Genomic DNA, 20,206 nt, shown 5'->3' with positions numbered 1-20,206 from the left:
AAGGCTGTGTTGTACGGTGTCTGTATAACACGTAGAAAATAAAAAAGTCACCACAGCAGTCATAAAAAGTGGTCATAAAATTACATTGTAAAAAATTCTAAAAATTATTTGTGGGGGAAATCGCTGGAATTTGGAGATCGCTAAGGACTGCATCCTTACAATCTAATGTAACCTAGCATCAGGTGTAAAGATCACAGATTGGTTCCAAATCTTCAATTTTTTTTTCTCTTAGTCATTCCCCTCCAACTTTAATGAGGTTGAGAGGAAAAAAACCTATATTTTTTTAAAAGAACAAGAGAGAGCAAACAAGCAGGGGGCGGGGTGGGGGAGGGTAGGGGGCAGAGGCAGAAGGAGGAGAGAGCTCATGACCCTGAGATCACGATCTGAAACCCAGTGGGTTGCTTAACCAACTGTGGTACCCAGGCACTCCAAGAGGAGAAAATTTAGATCTCAAGTTGGGTGTTCCTCTCTTCTATTTATTTGATTTTTTTTTCTTTGATTCATTAAAATATACCACACACACAAACAAAACTTTTTAGGTCTGTAATCTTTTCCCTTTCAATTGCATGTAAGTGGTTGGATGTTAGATACAGGACCCTTTTCATAGCCGTTCCCTGCCAATGTGTCAGTATCAGCTTTTCTCCTTGCTAAGATAAGGTGTGCTTTTAAAATATCTTTATTTTAAACTTCTCCTAGAGCATGGTGTGGTATACAAATAGTCTTTGTATCTCTTTGGTTTAAGTGTTTTCCAAACTGGGTCTTGAAATGAATGTAATGGGTCTAACCAGTGTTTTGTTTTGTTTTTTAATGAAGCAGAATAGAAAAAATAAATATTCATACATAAGGAGAGTATTACTTGTGTGTAAAACTCTTGCTAGACGTAGATACACATTAGGTTGTAAAATAAAAGCAATTTCTCACTGTGAGTTGGAATCAAAATGGTTTGAAAAAGACTGCTCTAGATACAGCTTTTTGTGTGTATGCCTTTAGGTTGGTTTGGTATCTTAACAGGAGACTAGAGTCTTTAAAACATTGTCTCTAATTCCCTTTAATTAGTATCTCCAAATTGCTGGATTTGTAAAAATAAAATACTAGTCTTTTCTGCGTTCGCATCCTTTTCAAACTGAGAATTCACTTCTGTACTCCTTGTTGGATTGTGTATGCCTGTATGGATTAATCTTGCTAAATCATTATGTTTTAAAAGATGATTGTCTTGGAGTCTTCTCCATGTTATTTTTCTCCAATTATTTTTGAGATTGTTGGGATAATGCAGAGGAGGTGCAGAGAAAGCCCTGTATTTAGGGCCACAATTTGGTACCCCCTCTGGCTCAGCAGCTTAGAGGTCACGGGAGCTTGCGCAAAGAAGTCGCCTTGTTGAGCTTCACTTTTCTTCTTGATGAGATGAAGGGGATACATAGTGCTTGTCTGTTAAGTGGCTACTGAATGTGAAAATAGCTTAACTTAAAAAACTAGAAGCAAACACTTGTTATCTCCTCTATATTTTGGTAGATAAGTTTATTCAATCTTTAAGAAAGCCCAAAGTTTTCAATCTTAGGAAATGGTCCCATGTAGTTCATTTTAGCTTATAAAGTTGTAATACATTTAATCTTTGAACAACAGTTTGTTTGTTTTTTTCAATAAATACTGGAAAAATTTTTAAAGATTTTTGACAGTTTGAAAAAATAAATGAACTATATACCTTAGAATTATTTAAAAAAAAATGAATGAATGCACAAAATATGTGTGGGTAGTAGTCTATTTTATCATTTACTACCATAAAATACACACAAAATATCCCAAGTTAAAATTTATCAAAACTTGGTTGTACACATAGCCATATATGGTCCCATTTATAGTCAAGAACAGTATAAACAAACGTAAAGATGTACTATAAAATAACTGCATAAAATTTACTGTCGTGCATCCTATGTTACTGTAATAATTCTGTTTACCTGTTTCTATTGCAGTAAGTTCAGGTGTTACAAGTATCCTCTTAAAATGCTGTGTGACATTTAAAAAAATTTTTTTTTAAATGCTGTGTGACAATCATCATGAGCAGGTCATCTTTTCAGTAAGTTACTTAGGACAGTAAAAAGTGATCGTGCGGTTCTCATGTATTTTTCGTGTTTAGTGCAATACCATAAACCTTGACTAAACACCGTGGGACCCATACAAAGTGCCACTAGATATGCCAGAAGTTCTCTCAAGAAGCAGAGAAAAAAAGTAGAATTGTTTGATAATTTACCATAGCTTGAGGTCTGAAGCTGCAGTAGCAACACTTTTAAGATAAATTAGTATATGGACCGTTGTAAAAAAAAAAAAAAAAAAAAAAAAAAAGTGAAGGCACTGTAGCTACATCAGCAGGCATGAAAACCTTGCAAAACACCTTTTTATCTTACATTGAAAATGCAGCTTTCATGTGGGTACAGAATCACTGTTAAGAAAGGCGTACCTGTAGACTAATGCAATATGAGAAAACCTGAAGTTACTATATGGCAAAACAAAAGGAAAAATGAAGGATTCAAAGCTAGAGAATTTAATGCCAGGAAGGAACGGTTTGTTAATTTTGGGAAGTGGTTTGGTTTCAAAAATGTCAAGATAACCGAATACCTTCTGATGACCAAGAGGCAGCAAATAAGTTCCCAGACATTGTAAAGACAAGCTTCATTAAGAAAATAAGATGAAAGAGGATATCTACCAGAACAGGTTTTTATTTTATTTTTTTTTAAAGATTTTATTTATTTGACAGAGATTACAAGTAGGCAGAGAGGCAGAAGCAGGCTCCCCACCGAGCCGAGAGCCGGATGCGGGGGCTCGATCCCAGAACCCTGGGATCATGACCAGAGCTGAAGACAGAGGCTTTAACCCACTGAGCCACCCAGGCGCCCCACTGAACAGTTTTTAATGCAGATCAAAGTGCCTTATTCTTGGGGGGAAATGCCATTAAAGGACATTTAATAGGAAGAAAAGTGAGCACAAGAATTGGAGGTAGGAATAGATAAGCTAATTACACTTTTTTGTGCAAATGTAGTTGGGTTTATGATCAGACCACCCTTCTCTATAAAGCTACTGATCCCCCAGTCAAGGGAAAAGATAGCAGCAGCCAGTTTTCCACAACAAAAACGTTTGGACAAGGAGAACTCATTTCCTGGGTTGGTTCCACAGATGCTTTGTCCTTGAAGTCAGGAAGTACCTTGCCAATGAGGGACTGCCTTAAAAATTTTTTTTTGATATTGGACAATGCCCTGGTCACCCTAAGACCCCCGTAAGTTCACCAAAGACATCAAACTGGTCTACTTGTCCCCAAACACGGTGTCTCTAATTCAGCCTACAAGTCAGGGGTTCATAGGGACTTTTTTTTTTTTTTTTTAAGATTTCATTAATTTATTTGTCAGAGCACAGCAGGGGGAACAGCAGAGAGAGAGGGAGAAGCAGGCTCCCCACTGAGCAAGGAGCTTCATGCGGGACTCGATCCCAGGACCCCAGGATCAAGACCTGAGCCGAAGGCAGACACTTAACTGACTGAGCCCCCCAGGGGGTCCCAAGGGACTTTTAAGGCTCATTACACACTGTACTGAATGGAAAATATTGTCAACACCATGGAAGAGAATCCCGCTAGAACATCATGAAAGGCTTGAAGGATTACACCACTGTTACAGAAAAAGCTCTGAAAGCCATGAAACCCAGAAGAAATTTCTACTGGAGAAAATGGCGTCCACATGTTCTGTATGATTTCACAGGACTTAGGACAGTCCGTCAAGGAAATCGTGAGAGATTGTGGATGTGGCAAAAACAACGTGTGTGTGAAGAACCTCAGACATAGGGTTCTTGGAGAAATTCAAGAGCTGACAGACACCACGCAAGAGGAATTAACAAAAAATGTGATGGAGGGGAGAGCTTCCCAGCCCGTGCCCGACCACGAGCACGAGGATGTAGAAGCAGCGGCACCAGAAAGAGTGGACACGCGACAGTCTGACACAAGGTTTGCATATTCAAGACAACTTTCCACTTGTTTCGTAACATGGACCCTTCTGTGATGTGGGCGCTGAAACCAAAGCAAAGGGTAGATGGAGGCGTGATAGCAAATAGAATTACTTTTAGAGAAACAAGGAAGCAAAAAAAGCAGGTTTTCACATGACTGTGCATTTCCCTAAGGTTGACCCTGAGTGCACCTGCTCCTCCTGCCTTGTGTCGCCGCCACCCTGGGGACCTAGTGAGGTCAGACGCCCCCCCGCCCCAGCCCTGCTGCCCTGTCAGCACGGAGGTGAGGATGGTGATCTTTAGGGGGCTCCCACTTAATGAATAGTAACTAATCACGATGCCATGCTGCTGATAAACGCAACCGTTGTGTGTGTCGCACCTTCGCGTGGCGACCTGGAGACTGTATGGCGGGAACTGCGTGAGACGTTTTTGTGTCGTCGTCGTACTGCCCGAGTGTTCATTGTGTAGAGCATCACGTGCAAGACTCCCAGTGGGTCGCCTGTCCTCATGCAGGCAGAAGGTGAGTGATGTTTAATATAAAATTCATGTGTTAGTTTTGTTTATAACCTTGTTTTTAAGGATTATGTTACCGTACGTTCTGCTTCTCATAACTGGAGCAGCTGTGTCAGCCTATCCTCACAGGTAAGTGGTATTTTTTTTTTAAGATTTTATTTATTTATTTACCAGAGAGATCATAAGTAGGCAGAGAGGCAGGCGGGGTGGGGGCAAACAGACTCCCCACTGAGCAGAGAGCCCCGATGCGGGGCTCGATCCCAGGACCCTGAGATCATGACCTGAGCTGAAGGCAGAGGCTTAACCCACTGAGCCACCCAGGCGCCCCGGTAAGTGGTATTTTTTAAAAAGTACTGTTTCCAGTACCGTATTGTGGATGACACTCCTGCTGAAGGTGGGCCGTAAAAGCGTAACGATCCGTTCGTTAGTGTATGGCCAGGCTGCTGGGAAGCTGTCAGGCTGATGCTGCTTCGCTATTGGGGCATGAATTGTTCGCCTGTGAATAAGTATGAATTTCTTTTTCACATGATCTTCATTTTTGATGACTAGTGTTAGTAATTCATAGCATCTACAATCTTGTGGAAGCATTGATGTATGTGCTGAGAGATGATTAAGTTTGTAAACACATGATATCAAAAAATTACAGTACTATAGGGGTGCCTGGGTGGCTCAGTGGATTAAAGCCTCTGCCTTCGGCTCAGGTCATGATCCCGGGGTGCTGGGATTGAGCCCTGCATCGGGCTCTTGGGAGCCTGCTTCCTCCTGTCTCTCTGCCTGCCTCTCTGCCTACTTGTGATCTCTCTCTGTCAAATAAAAAAAAATAATAATTAATAAAATTACAGTACTATAAATGTATCTTAACGATCTCAGTATTTTCATTTCTCTGACTTCATTGTGAGAATGCAGTATGTGACGTACAAAATGTGTTATTCGTAAGCCTTCTGATCAACAGAAAGCGAGTAGTAGCCTTCAGTTTTGGAGGAGTCAGAAGTTACACACGGACTTTCAACTGTGCGTTGGGGGGCGGTTGGCTAACCATGCTGTGCTGCTTGAGGGCCAGCTGTACAGTCAAGGGTATGGAGCCGAAATTGTAATAAAAATAGGTAGCACTGCTGGTCGCTTACCAAGCACCAGACACCTTGTATGGTAACTGTTTCCCCTGATCTTTGCAATGACCCTGCAAAGCCAGGCACTGCTGTTTGTGCTGTCTTACAGATGACCAAATCCGAATTAGGTGACCTCTTCCATGGTCATCGGGGAAATGTCAAAGTTTGGCTTTGAACCAGGTCTGACTACAGGACTCCAACGCCAAGCCTTACTGCCACTTCCTCCGTTATCAGTGGCTGAAATTAGGTGTTCGGTGTCACTGCAGGTGACGCGCCATCGAGCCATTGTCTTGCTTTTCTTTGCCGCCCTCTTCGCTACTTCAGCTGCCGGCAGCTTGGCTCGGAGGACGAAGAGAAGGTGAGGCTCGTTGGGCACCAGTTCCCTACCAGAGAGGCTGCGGCCACCAGTCCTCGAGCGGTCGGTGTCACACTGCACAGCCGCAGAGATTCCAGAGACACATTTAAGCAGCGGAGCACAAGTTCTAGAGATGCAGAAGCTGACTTCGGCCACATATTGGTGGATTTCTTTTAACCCACCTTTTGAGGAAAAGACTGACTGACTTATTTTTTAATTTATTTCATCGTGATACATGCACTTCTCAATCCCCACGGCCTCGCTCCCCCATTCTCTCCACCGCCTTCCCTGTGGTAACCATCCGTTCTCTCCAAGACTGTTGCTTGGTTTGGCCTTTTTCCCCTTTGACCGTTTGATTCCTAAATTCCACATATAAGGGAGGTCATGGGGTACTTGTCTTTTTCTGACTTTCTTATTTCACTTAGAATTATGCTCCCTAGCTCCACCTGTTGCTGAACATGGCAAGATCTCACGCCGATGGCCGAGGGGCGCCCCCCGCCCCCGCCGTGCACCTGCACACCCGCACAGGGCGCCCCCGCCGGCGTCCATGCTGCGGCCCGGGGCTGCTGCGCCGCTCGGGCTGTGGTGAGTAAGGCCGCCGGGAACACCAGGACGCCTGGAGCCCGTCGAAGTAGGGTTTTTGTATTTCTAGGGTAAACCCCCAGCAGTGCGATTACTGGCTCGTGGGGTAGCTCCACGAGCGACGAGTTTCACCGGCGGCTCCTTTTCCCCACGCCCCTGCCAACCCTTGTTGTTTCTTGGGTTTGAGTCTTTCTTACAGGTGTGAAGGGATACCTCGCTGTGGCTTGGATTTGCATTTCCCTGATGAGGAGGGATGTTAAGGCTTTTATTCATGTGTCTGGTGGCCATCTGGGTGTCGTCTTTGGAGAAATGTCTGCTATGGGGCTCTTAGGGGGCTCAGTCAGTTTAGCATCTGCCTTCAGCTCGGACCGTGATCCCAGGGTCCTGGGGTCCAGGCCCACATCGGGCTCCCTCACCAGGGAGTCTCCCTACTCCCTGCTGGTGCTTTCTAATAAGTAAAATCTTTTTTTTTTTTTTAAGATTTTATTTATTTATTTGAGAGAGAGACAGTGAGAGAGAGCATGAGCGAGGAGGAGGTCAGAGGGAGAAGCAGACTCCCATGGAGCTGGGAGCCTGATGCGGGACTCGATCCTGGGACTCCGGGACCATGACCTGAGCCGAAGGCGGTCATCCAACCCACTGAGCCACCCAGGCGCCCCTCTAATAAGTAAAATCTTAAGAAAAAAGAAATATTTGTTATGTCTTCTGCCCATTTAAAAAAATATATTTTATTTAAAAAATAAAAATAAAAAAATTTAAAAGATTTTATTTATTTACTTGACAGAGAAATCACAAGTAGGCAGAGAGGCAGGCAGAGAGAGAGGAGGATTTGCCCATTTTTAAACTGGATTATCTGTTTGGTGAGTATTGAATTAAGTTCTTTTCTATTGTGGATACTAACCCTTTATCAGGACATTTGCAAGTATCTTCTCCTGATACATTGCCTTTTTAATTTTGTTGACTCTGTCCTATGTTATGTAGAAACTTTCTGATATAGTCCCAAGTTTATTTTTTTTTAAATTTTATTTATTTATTTGACAGAGAGAGATCACAAGAAGGCAGAGAGGCAGGCAGAGAGAGGAGGAAGCAGGCTCCCTGCCGAGCAGAGAGCCCAATGCGGGGCTCGATTCCAGGACCCTGAGATGATGACCTGAGCCGAAACCAGGCTTAACCCACTGAGCCACCCAGGTGCCCCCCAATAGTTTATTTTTGCTTTTATTTCTCTTGCCTCAGGAGACATCTAGAAAAATGTTGCTACAACCAATGTCATTGAAATTGCGGTTCTTTTTAAGTACTGTTAGGGCCTTCAGCTCTCACATTTAGGTTTTTATTCCATTTCCAGTTTATTTTTGTGTGTGGTGTAAGAAAGTAGTCCGGTTTCTTCCCCTCCCACCCCCCCACCCCCCCCGTGTTGAAGCAGGTTTTCCCAAAACCATTTGTTGAAGAGACTTTTTCCCATTGTTAGTCATTCCTCCTTTGTCAAAGATTAACTGACCAAATAATTGTGGGTTTATTTCAGGGTTTTCTGTCCTATTGCATTGATCTGTTTTTCAGTGCTAGTACCATACTATTTTAATTACCACCACTTTGTAATGTAACTTGAAATTTGCAATTGTGATACCTCCAGTTTTTTTCTTTTTCAGAATTGCTTTGGCTGTTTATTCAAGGTCTTTCGTGGTTCCATACAAGTTATAGGATTATTTGTTCTTTGAAAAATGCTGTTGGTATTTTGATAGGGATTGCATTAAATCTGTAGATTGCTTTGGGTAGTGTAGACATTTTAACAATGTTTGTTCTTCTTCCAACCCATGAAAATGGAATGTCTTTCATTGGTGTTTCCTAGTTTTCAGAGTACTGGTCATTTACGTCTTTCATTAAATACTTCATTGTTTTCAGTGCAGTTGTAAATAGGATCATTTTCTTAATTTCACGTCTTGTTGCTTTATTTTTAGTGTGTAAGAATTGCAACAGATTTCTGTACAGTGATTTTGTATCCTCTGACTTTACCAAATTCATTTATCAGTTCTAGTATCACTGCAAATAGTGAGAAGTTTACTTCTTCCTTACCAGTTCGGGTGCCTTTTATTTCTTTTTGTTGTCTGATTGCTGTGGCTAGGATTGTGTTGAATAAAAGTGGTGACCGAGGACATCTCTGTCTTGTTCCTGACCTCAGGGGAAAAGCTCTCAGTGTTTCACCATTAAGTATGATATTAACTGGGTTTTTCCTATATGGCCTTTATTATATTGAAGTATATTCCCTCTACACTTACTTTGTGTAGGGTTTTTGTGATGAATGGGTGGTGTACTTTATCAAATGCTTTTCCCTGCATCTGTTGAAATGATTATATCCTTTTTATCCTTTCTCTTGTTTATGTGATGTATCATGTTCCGTGATTTGCAAATATTGAACTACCCTTGCAACCCAAGAATAAAATCTCACTTGATTGTCGTGTATGATTTTTAAATGTATTATTGAATTTGATTTGCTATTTTATTGAGGATTTTTGCATCTAGAATTCATAAGAGATATTGGCCCATTGTTTTCTTTTCTGTGTGTTGTCTTTATGTAGTATTGATAGCAGGGTCATAGTGTCCTCATAGGATGCACTGGAAGTTTTCCTTCCTCTTGTATTTTTTGGAATAGTTTGAGAATAACAAGTATTAATTCTTCTTTAAATGTTTGGTAGAATTTGCAGGTGAAGATGTCTGGGCCTGGACCTTTGTGTTTTGGGAGACTTCAAATTACTGATTCAATTTCATTGCTGGTAATTGAATCTGTTCAAATTTTCTATTTCTTCTTGCTTTAGTTTTGGTAAGTATATGCTCCTAGAATATATATTTTTTTAATTTAAATTCAATTAGCCAACATATAGTACATCCTTAGTTTCAGGTGTAGAGTTCAGTAATTCATCAGTTGTGTGTCACACCCAGTGCTCAGCACGTTACGTGCCCTCCTTAATTGCCTGTCACACAGTCACCCCCACTGACCTCCCCTCCAGGAACCCTCTCAGTTTGTTTCCTATAATTAAGAATCTCTCATAGTTTGTCTCCGTCTCTGATCTCTTCCCAGTTTTCCCTCCCTTCCCCTCTGATCCTCTGGGCTGTTTCTTATATTCCGCATATGAGTGAAACCATATAATTATCTTCCTCTGATTGACTTATTTCCCTATTATTCCTATTATTGGTATTTGTCCTTGATGGCTGAGTAATAGTCCATTGTATATATGGACCCTGTCTTCTTTATCCATTCATCTGTCGGTGGACATCTGGGCTCTTCCCACAGTTTGGCCGTTGTGGACACTGCTGCTCTAAACCCGGGGGTGCGAATGCCCCTTTAGATCACTACATTTGTATCTTTATGTCTCTAGAATTTATCCATTTCTCTCAGGTTGTCCAATTTGTTGGCATATAGGTTTTCATAATATTCTGTTAAAATTGTTTGTATTTCTCTGGTATTGGTTGTTATTTCTCCGCTTTCATTAGTGGTTTTATCTGGGTCCTCTTTCTCTTTCAGTGGGTCCTGTTAGAGTTTATCAATTTTGTGATCTTTTCAAAGAAACAGCTCCTGGTTTCATTGATCTGTTCTACAGGGTTTTTTTGTTTGTTTTGTTTTTAAGATTTTATTTTTTTGAGAGGGTGTGTGTGTGCACAAACAGGGTGAGCAGCAGGCAGAGGGAAAGGGAGAAGCAGATTCCCCGCTGAGCAGGGAGCCTGGTGCGGGGCTTAATCCCCGCATGACTGGGATCATGACCCGAGTCAAAGGCAGATGCTTAGCAACTGAACCACCCAGTTGCTCTGTTTTGTTTTGTTTTTAGTTTCTATGTTATTTATTTCTGCTCTAATCTTTAGTATTTCCTTCCTTTTGCTGGGCTTGGGTTTTATTCCTATTTTTCTAGCTCCTTTAGAGGAGGGAGGTTAGGGCATTTTGAGATTTTTCTTGCTTCTTGAGGTAGGCCTGTATTGCTCTAAGCCTCCCTTTTAGAGCCAATTTTGCTGCATCCCAAAGATTTTTTGTTTTCATTTTCATTTGTTTCCATGGAATTTTTTTTTCTTTGACTTCCTGGTTGACTCGTGCATTGTTCTAGTAGCACGTTATTTAATATCCATGTGTTTGTGTTCTTGCCATATTTTTCTTGGGGTTGATTTCATAGCACATGGTCGGTCAGAAAAGATACATGGTAGGACTAATTTTTTTTGAATTTGTTGAGACTTACTTTGTGGCCTAACGTGATCTGTTCTGGAGAACGTTCCACGTGCACTTGAAAAGAATGTGTGCTCTTCTCTTCGGTATGAAATGTTCTGAATGTCTAAAATCCATCTGGTCTAGTGTGTCCGTTCAAAGCCACTGTTTACTCGTTGACTTTCTGTTTGGATGCTCCATCCATCCGTGGGAGTAGGCGCTGAAGCGTTACTACTGTATTGCTGCTATTGTATTACTGTCAGTTTGTTAACTGTTTTATGTATTTGTGTGCATAATATTGGGTGCATAAATATTTACAATTGTTCTATCTTTTTTTTTAAGATTTTATTTGAGAGAGAGAGAGCAGGAGAGAGTGCTTAAGCAGGGGGACGGGCAGAGGGAAAAGCAGACTCCCCTGCTGAGCAGCAGGGAGCCTGACGTGGGGCTCGATGCTAGGACCCTGAGACCATGACCCGAGCCAAAGGCAGATGCCTAACCGACTGAGCCACCCAAGCGCCCCTAAAATTGTTCTATCATCTTGTTGGATTCTTCCCTTTTTTATTATATAGTATCCTTCTTGGTCTGGTTACAGTCTTTGTTTGAAAGTATAGTTTGGGGGCGCCTCGGTGGCTCAGTGGGTTGAGGCCTCTGCCTTCGGCTCGGTTTGTGGTCCTGGGGTCCTGGGATCAAGCCCCACATCGGGCTCTCTGCTTGGCGGGGAGCCTGCTTCCCCTTCTCTCTCTGTCTGCCTCTCTGCCTACTTGTGATCTCTGTCTGTCAAATAAATAAATTAAAAAAAAAAAAAAAAGTATAGTTTGCCAGGGGGTTCCTGGCTGGCTTCGTCAGAAGAACATGTGACTCTCGATCTTGGGGTCATAAGCTCAAGCCCCCCATGTTGGGTATAGAGATTATGTAAATAAATTAACTTGAAAAAAAAAAGTCTATATACAGTATTGCTACCCCAGCTTTCTTTTGACATTCATTTGCATGATAAATGTTTCTCCATCCCCTCACTTTCAAAATGTAGGTGTCTTTCAGTCAGAAATGAGCCTCTTACAGGAGTATATAGATGGATCTGGTCAAAAGTAATTTTTTAATCTTAATTTGGCATGCTCATTTCAGACAGAAGACAGAATCACCTGGATCAATTTAATTTATATGTAAGGCCAAAGGCACTCTGAATTAACAGTGTATAATGTTAATAGAGGTTATTCTGGATGGTAGGGTTGTGAATGATTTTTCTTAAATGAGAGGCTATTACCTTGATATGGGGAAATGGAAGCTCTTTTCCTTTAATGTAAAAACATGCACTTCAAAATCTTACCTATTAATACCACCTGGATCTCCTTTTTGTATTTATTCTTTGGACATTGATTGGTTCCTTATACCACTGAATGAAGAACCATGTTTAAACTTTAAATGCCAAGGACAGTTTTTAATTCGACTTTTTAAAAGTCTTTTTAAATGATACATAAAAAAGGAGATATTTTATGGTTGGCAAATTAATGTGACTCATCCTGTTCAATAGGTTTTTATTGCCATATTTAAATACCTTACCATTGTATGTTTTATGTGCATTACTTTCAATACTGCTGAATTAATATTTAAAGTTTGTATTTCCTTCCTAGCTTAATTTCAGTATCCCAAGATTCTGGGGCTGCTTCATTGCTCAAGGTAAGAAAACAGAGGGCCTGTCAATACTATGGAAGAAGATACAAACTAGATTGATTCTGGCTTCCTTTTATTCCTGCCTTCAGCAATCAGTTAAAAACTGTGCTTATATTTCATTGGTTATTGTTTCTAGGCTCAAAATTTTAATATTGATGGTTTGTATTTTGGTACTGATTATATTTAAACAAAGAGCACATTCTGTTATTTCTCATATCTTATAACATCCCTTCTGTATGAAGTAAGTTAAAAAGAATGAGTCTCACAAAGATATTCATTGCCTTGGTTTTATTTTCATTCTGTGTTATCTGTATCAATTCAAACTACCTTTTAAATACTATGGTCCTGAGGTAAAACCCGAATTTTCTAATAGGTTAACAATAATTGGATTTGTATTGAATACTTTAGGAAATCAACCTTTTTGTCTTATGCCATCTTGTAATCTTCATTAAAAGAGGCTCAGGAAAATAGAGCACAAACTTACTTTGTTCTTATGCTGTGAGACCTCTGCCTTCCCAGATGGTCTATAAAGATAGTTATGTGAAATAAATATCCGTCGTTGAAATACAAACACTGAATTTCATTGTGCAAATACTGAAGCCTGTTTTTTTTTTTTTTAAATACAGTTCGTTTCTAACCATATCAGAGCTATGTTTTACAAGTAATGAAAGGTTTCAAAAAATACAAAGTCACACCGATCTCGTCTTAATATGCCCTGGTAATCCCGACTCACTTGTAAAGTGGTCGTAAGAAAGATTAGTCAAATTTTAGTTCTTCTGGGGCTTTTCTGAGCTTACATGCATTCTTAATTTGGTAATAAAAAGGAGGAGATATTATTTTCCCCCATTTAATATAAAAACATCCATTTACTTTGAAAGAGTTCTCAGCCGACCTTCGGTTAAGGCTATTTCTTACTGAATGTTTGATCTAGATTTAAACAAATAGCAAGCGATCACCCTTCTACTCTGTTTCTCGTGTTTTTCCTTCACTCCCTACTGAATAGGTGGTTTGTTTCCTTTATATTAGTGGTCTAGGTATTATATAGCCAGATTTCTGTTTCTGGCCTCTACATGACTGAACTTCAAATAATTTATCTTAAAAAAATACAGTTACCTTCATTTTAACAACAGTTTTCAATGTGCTCTTCAAAAATGGGGTTGTTCGATTTGTTGAAATTATAACTGAACTTGCTCAGACAGTTAATGTTGCTTTTGGATCAAATGGGCAGCTATATACTCTGAGAGAAAAAAAAAATGTTAAGAGAATCTAAACTGAATAATAAAAATCTATTGTGGTTTTTTTTTTTTTTTTTTTTTTTTTTTGAGGACTTTTTTCCTTTGGAAATTGAGTGCAGCGTGAATACACTGGTAGGCATTCTGGCTTGGAAAGTGGTTTTCCTCGGTGTTCAGGTGTCTTTGTTTATTTGAGATAACAGGGACTGCTTTGCATGCATGTGAAGGAGCTACACAAATATTTTTGAACTAATGTATTAGTGAAAGAAAAATGGCGCAAACTTGAGATCCAAAGTTAGCATTATGTTTGAAGTGTTCAAAGTTGACAGTACAGAGTCACCATAGGTACAGAATTTAGATTGTGATTGTGGTCACAGCCCTTGATGACTGAATCTTCTGGAGAACTTCACTGAATAAAAAGGAAGAGGTAAAAATGCTTCTGACTGAAAGTATAACCAAATAAGGAAACAAGAGTAAGCATGAAAAGACTACATACCCTTTTCCTGAATCTGTGTTTCTGATCCTCAGATCAGGTCTTTCCAGCCTATGCGATGCTGCCCCACACACGTGACCTCCTGCAGGGCTCGGGCAGCTCCGGGGGTAGCTGGCCCAGAGCGCTGTGCTTGGAGGTGGACTGCACTTTCCCCTCTCTGCTGCATTTCCAAACAATGTTTATTTAGAGTGACTTAGACATTACAAGCCATTCTCTTGTATACAATAAATAAGCCTGTTTGTTTAAAACTAGGAACACATGGAAACTATTGTGAACACTTTCTTTAAAATGTTCCCTTCTGGAGATGTAATGGACTGGATGATAAAAAGACACCTGGAGAGTTGCCTCAAAGCTGAAGGCTGGGCAAGAAAAAAGAACAGGAAATGAAGTGATATGTATATCCGGTGGCTATGAGTTCACTGGCCTAGACTAACTTCCCTCCAGGAAGGATAACCATTTTTTCTCAGTAATCAAATAGAGCCTCAGAAGGCGTCCCCCACAGAAAGGGAAAAGTGGAAAAATAAGACCCTTTCTGATTGATCATGTAGAGCCTTCTGTGACTGCCAGAAAAGAAATCTGGATTAAATCATGTCAAGAAATAGGTAATAAGTATACAAATATGTACAAGAATAAGCTTAGAATTTCTCCCTCATTCAGACAGAAGTTTCTGGGTAATTACAGGAATACTATTGCCAGTTGCTTAGGGGTCGTCCTTTCCTTGCTTTCTTTTCAGAAAGAATGTGAGTACTTCACATTGTGGTAGCGACACGTGAGAAACCAGGCTGAAGACACCTGTACAATGTCTTGAAGATTACTGGCCATTCTTGGGGATCAGGAGATGGGTTTATGAGTTTCTGCAGAAGATAGATTTAGCAAACACATCATCCTGCTACTTTGCCTTGAAAATTCAGTAATGGAATTGAGGGGTGTCCATGATTTTCTATGAAGGAAAAAACTAAGTAATATTACATTTTAGCCTCCAAGTGGAGAAAAGCACCAAGTTTCTCTGATTTCATTAAAGCGAACTGAGTTCTCAAATCTTACTCCACTTTTCTAACTAAAGACAAAACTTGGTTCTAGTGCTATTTTCCACAACAGAAGACTCCCCCTGCTATGGTTTTATTTAAAAACCACCCCCAAATCACAACCCAATTTACATGCTGTCTTCATCCACATACAGAATTGTCACAGCCAGCAAGGTAACTTACACACATACGGCTTTCCAAATAAGCCCAATTCCTTATTTACAGAAGTACTCCTAGCTATTATTTTGACATAAATTTTGGTCTCTCTTTCAGACTCAATGGCTCATATTTTCCACATATTATCAACAGCTGCAAATCCAAGATATTAAAGAAATACTTAATCTATTCAAATGTAGTCCTTACCATCTCTTTAAAGTTGGCTGAAAACTGTTAGATTCACAAACACGATGCTTTTGTGTATGGGTTACAATATAAACTCCTTTCCACAAAGGCAATATGTTGAAAAATTGATGTCTCAAGGCCACTGAAGTGACAAGATAATTTCAGTCAGGCATTGAGAAGTTCATCATCTGAGTGTCCAATAGCATCAGGGTTTGCAAGTGGATCCAAGTCTGCAAATAGATTGAACCAAGCTGACATGTCTTGGTTACCATTGTTGGGAGCTATTAAAGAAGAAAAAACACATTTAAGAGTCTCAGGTGTTTAAAATCACATTACTATACCATTTACTTGATTTTACTTTATTTTTTTTAATGCCATATACTTCTACTTTGTTCTCTTAAGATGCTAGCTTTTATTTTTATTTATTTATGAGATTTTATTCTTTGGAGAGCGAGCGAGCACAAGCGGGGGCAGGGGAGGGGCACCGGGAGAGGCAGCAGCGACTCCCTGGACTCGGGGATCATGACCTGAGCCCCAGGCTGACTCTACTGACTGAGCTGCCCAGGCGTCCCTCCTTGATAATTTTGAGAAGCTAATAATGCAGGTACCGTGTGGTTTGCTGAGTCCTTTCTATGTAAGTAATTTTATGTTGCTCTGAGAAATGATTAAAAATGAACAGGCAGGCAGTAATAGTTTTATAAACACAGATAATTCATAGAAGTCTCTCAGGTAAGGTTCAAAAGTAAAAGTAACCTTTGTTCCCACTTTGCAGGAACATTACATTTGTAAACTTGGTGTTTAAAGATTATAAAATATTAAACATAGGAGGAAGAAAATCCTCCTATCACATTAACATACTCAACAATTCTCATTTTGGTTTACAGTTGTTTCCTTTGTCTTGTCCATGTGCATTTTACAGATTTTTGATACATTTTATGGAGTGGATTGTGTCACAGATACAACCTCCTGTTAACCAATTCCCTGTCACCTCCCTGTGGAGACTGGAAAATCACATATGTCAATAGTCTATAGGTTGGACTGTGGCAGAGATTTCAAGGATATACATTTAGGTAAAAGGCTGAAACTACTAAAAGAATGCACAGTGGCACAGACAGTCATCTCAGAAGGCTAGGCTATTAAGAATTTCAATTTTTATTAAAATTCTCAGGCTTAATTTTATTAAATTGAAGCCTCAATGATTATAGACAAATAGCTTTCCCAGTACTTCTGTTTCCCAATAGTTCTTTCCCTATGTTCACTTACAAAATTTTACAGCCTCTATCTTAAATGATTAAACACAAATTTAGTTTTCGTGGGTTTTAGAAAAAAAAAAAAAAAGATAAATAGGCTGAATCCCAAAGGGATGGCTGTATTTTGATTCAGCTAGTGTCAGTCTCTGATTTGCTTGGAGTTGATGAATTTTCTGATTTATTCCAGTACACAAAGTACTGGAAAGACTAGAATTCCAAGAGTCTACAATGATACATATCAACAAATTTAAAAAAAAAAAATGAGGGGCAAGAAAAAGCCGTTCCATACAGTAGTAGAATGTCAACTAATAAGTGCAGAAGGATTGAGGAAAGAGAAAAACCACCATTTGGCAATAACCATAGTAATAAATATTTCATGCGAAGAATGCTAAATTAGTGGGTGAAACTTGGATGGAAACAAGCCATTTACACAGTTTCAAAATATTTTTCCCACAAAATGTCACAAATGGAGAAATCTAATAGTAATTTTATAGTGTAGTCACCTGGGAGACACCGTCTGAATCAACTGACCAAAGTTACCATCACAAGCAACGGGACAGTTCAGACGTCATGTGCCTCCTGATACTACGGAGGCTTGGAGCACCTGGGTGGCTCAGTGGGGTAAGTCTCTGCCTTCTACTCAGGTCATGATCTCAGGGTCCTGGGATTGAGCCCTACATTAGGCTCTCTGCTTGGCAGGGGGCCTGCTTCTGCCTGCCTCTCTGCCTACTTGTGATCTCTCTCCCTCTGTAACATAAATAAATAAAATCTTAAAAAAAAAGTCACAATATCACTCTTGTTAGACTCGTCCTGCCAAAATCCCTAACCTGAATCTAACTACGAAAAAAAAAAAATCAGATAAACCAAACTTGAAGAATATTCTACAAAATAAATGACCTCTATGCTCTAGAGAAGTCAGGACGAGGAAAGACAAAGAGTAAGGAACTATCCCAGATTAAAGGCAATTAAAGAGACTTGACACTAAATGCAGTGTCAGATCCTGGATTGGATCCTGCACAGGGTGGGCGAAACCTATTTCTCTTTTGTTATAAAAAAGCACAGGGGCGCCTGGGTGGCTCAGTGGGTTAAATGCCTGCCTTTGACTCAAGTCATGATACGGGGGTCTCAGAATCAAGCCCTGTGTCTAGCTCCCTGCTCTGCAGGAAGTCTGCTTCTCCCTCTGTCCCGCAGCCCGCTCATGCTCTCTTGCAAATAAATGAATAAAATCTTTAAAGAAAACAAAACATTAGTGGGACAATTGGCAAATCTGAATAAGGTCTATAAATTAGATAACAGTATGACGTTAATTTCCTGGTTTTGATAAATGAATTGCAATTATGTAAAAGAATATCCTTATTTTTAGGAAAAAGATAATGAAGTATTTAAGCTTTAAAGGACTATTATGTCTGGTACTTTCTAGTCTCTGAATAATTTCAGTTCAGAAGAAATTATATATATTATACACACACAGAATAAGACAAATATGATTCACATTTTGGAAAATCTTGGTGAAGTCACAGGAATATTTTTTATTATAATCACAAGCCTTTCTATAGTTTTGAAAATTTAAAAATATTGATACAATATCATAAACCACTAAAAAATATGAGTCCATATAGGGGCACCTGGGTGGCTCAGTTAGTTAAGTGTCTACCTTTGGCTCATATCATGATCCCAGGGTCCTGGAATCAATTCCCACAATGGGGTCCCTCTTCAGTGGGGAGCCTGCCTCTCCCTCTCCCTCTGCTGCTTCCCCTGCTTGTGCTCTGTCAAATCAATTCTTTTCAAAAAATGTTACTCCAGGGACGCCTGGGTGGCTCAGTTGGTTGGGCGGCTGCCTTCAGCTCAGGTCATGATCCCTGCGTCCTCGGATCGAGTCCCACATCAGGCTCCTTGCTCAGCGGGGAGCCTGCTTCTCCCTCTGCCTCTGCCTGCCAATCTCTCTGCCTGTGCTCACTCTGAGAAATAAATCTTAAAAAAAAAAAATGTTAGTCCACATGGGTAGTACATAAGTGGGGAAGGAGAGAGGCTGTTTGTAGCAGAGTGTTGAGGGCGGGCAGAAGCGGTGAACTGTATGGCAAGTGAATTATGTGTCAATAAGACTATTTAAAATTATGATCAAATAGCTAAGGTTTTAAAAAATTAATATATCCATATAAAGGAATATTAAACCTTAAAAGGGAGAAAATCCTGTCACATGCTACAACATGGGTGAACTGTGAGGATGAAATAAGCCAGTCCTGGGAAGACAAATACTGGGTGAGGTGCCCAGGGCAGTCGCATTCATAGAAACAAACTCTGATGATGGTTAGCAACAGAGGAAAGGGGATTCGTTGTTCGGATCTAAAGTTTCAGATCCGCAAAATGAAAAAGCTCTGGAGATCGTTCCAGCACACTATGCACAGACTTAACATTACTGAACTGTTCACCTACAAATGGTTACGGTGGTTCTGTGTTTTCTACGATAATAAAAATGCAGAGGGAGTGCTGTGGTTAGAAAATCATCATGTTTTACCACCCGTCATAGTGAAGACTAAAAGCGATTGTGACGCCGAGCTGGACTTGGGCGCAGAGTGTCCCCTCACAGACCACTCAGTGACTGCAGAGAGGATAAAGCAGCATAAAGTGGGAAATATTTAGGAGGAAAACTGGACCACTCTTTGGACGGGCGCTCACCATTAGTCTCGCCGGGGAGGGAGAAACGGACAACATCAGCTTTCGGCTGTGCAGCCCTGAGAGGGGGCCGCCGCCGGGGCTGTCCTCCAGGCAAGAATGAAGAACCTGAACTTAACCGTGAAGAAAAGCTGTGGAAACGTTTCAGGTTCAAAGAGGCCAGAGAGACCGGACTAGTGGGCATCTGAACCTAGACTCACTTCCAGACAGAGCGCTGCAGGGGATGTGACTGTGGCAGCTCACCAAACCGGAATACCGACGCGTGATGGGTTACAGGGAGAGTATCATTACTGTCCATTTCCTGACATTTGCAACCGTACTGTGGTTATGCGAGAGAACGTACCAGTTCTTAGGAAATGTGCACCGAAGTACTTTGGGGGTAAATAGTCATGATGCGTGTAACTCACCCTTGAGTGGTGCAGAATAAAATAACAGACACACGTCTACACCAGCAAAATACGAACAGCAGATGAACCTCATAAAGGGGACACAGGTATTCTCTGTGCTACTTTCACTTATGCAATACATCTGTACGTTTGAAATTATTTCCAATTAAAGGTTTTAAAAATCAGCAGCAGTGACTAAGATTATTATGTATCTAAAATCCTGACAGAGTGTCTGTTTTCTCTGCAACCCCACACGGTAGTTACAGCAGGGATCAGTTCTGCAGGTGCCGACCGTCCGGGTTCACAATGAGTGTGAGCCAGGCCCTTGCTGAACGCCTGAATGCACTGTTTGTCAACAGGCATCTTGAACTCAAAGAACACCTTCTGCCTCCAATGCTATCTATCACCCCTTACCAACAA

The 20,206-nt window shown here is 40.5% G+C and overlaps 1 protein-coding gene across 2 annotated transcripts in view; it reads right to left on the bottom strand.

Moving 5' to 3' along the window:
• Positions 1-12,034: 12,034 nt before the first annotated feature.
• The window catches only part of ICA1L (islet cell autoantigen 1 like), a 41,377-nt gene continuing 33,205 nt past the window's right edge, over positions 12,035-20,206 (bottom strand). For both annotated transcript variants that reach the window (XM_059168376.1, XM_059168377.1), the window contains exon 12: positions 12,035-15,758. In XM_059168376.1, coding sequence (XP_059024359.1) covers positions 15,643-15,758 — 116 coding nt within the window. In that variant the 3' untranslated portion in view covers positions 12,035-15,642. The remainder of the gene's footprint in view (positions 15,759-20,206) is intronic.

Source organism: Mustela lutreola, chromosome 3 (assembly GCF_030435805.1).
Source record: "Mustela lutreola isolate mMusLut2 chromosome 3, mMusLut2.pri, whole genome shotgun sequence".
Classification (NCBI taxonomy): domain Eukaryota; kingdom Metazoa; phylum Chordata; class Mammalia; order Carnivora; family Mustelidae; genus Mustela; species Mustela lutreola.
This window is presented reverse-complemented; position numbering and strand designations above follow the sequence as displayed.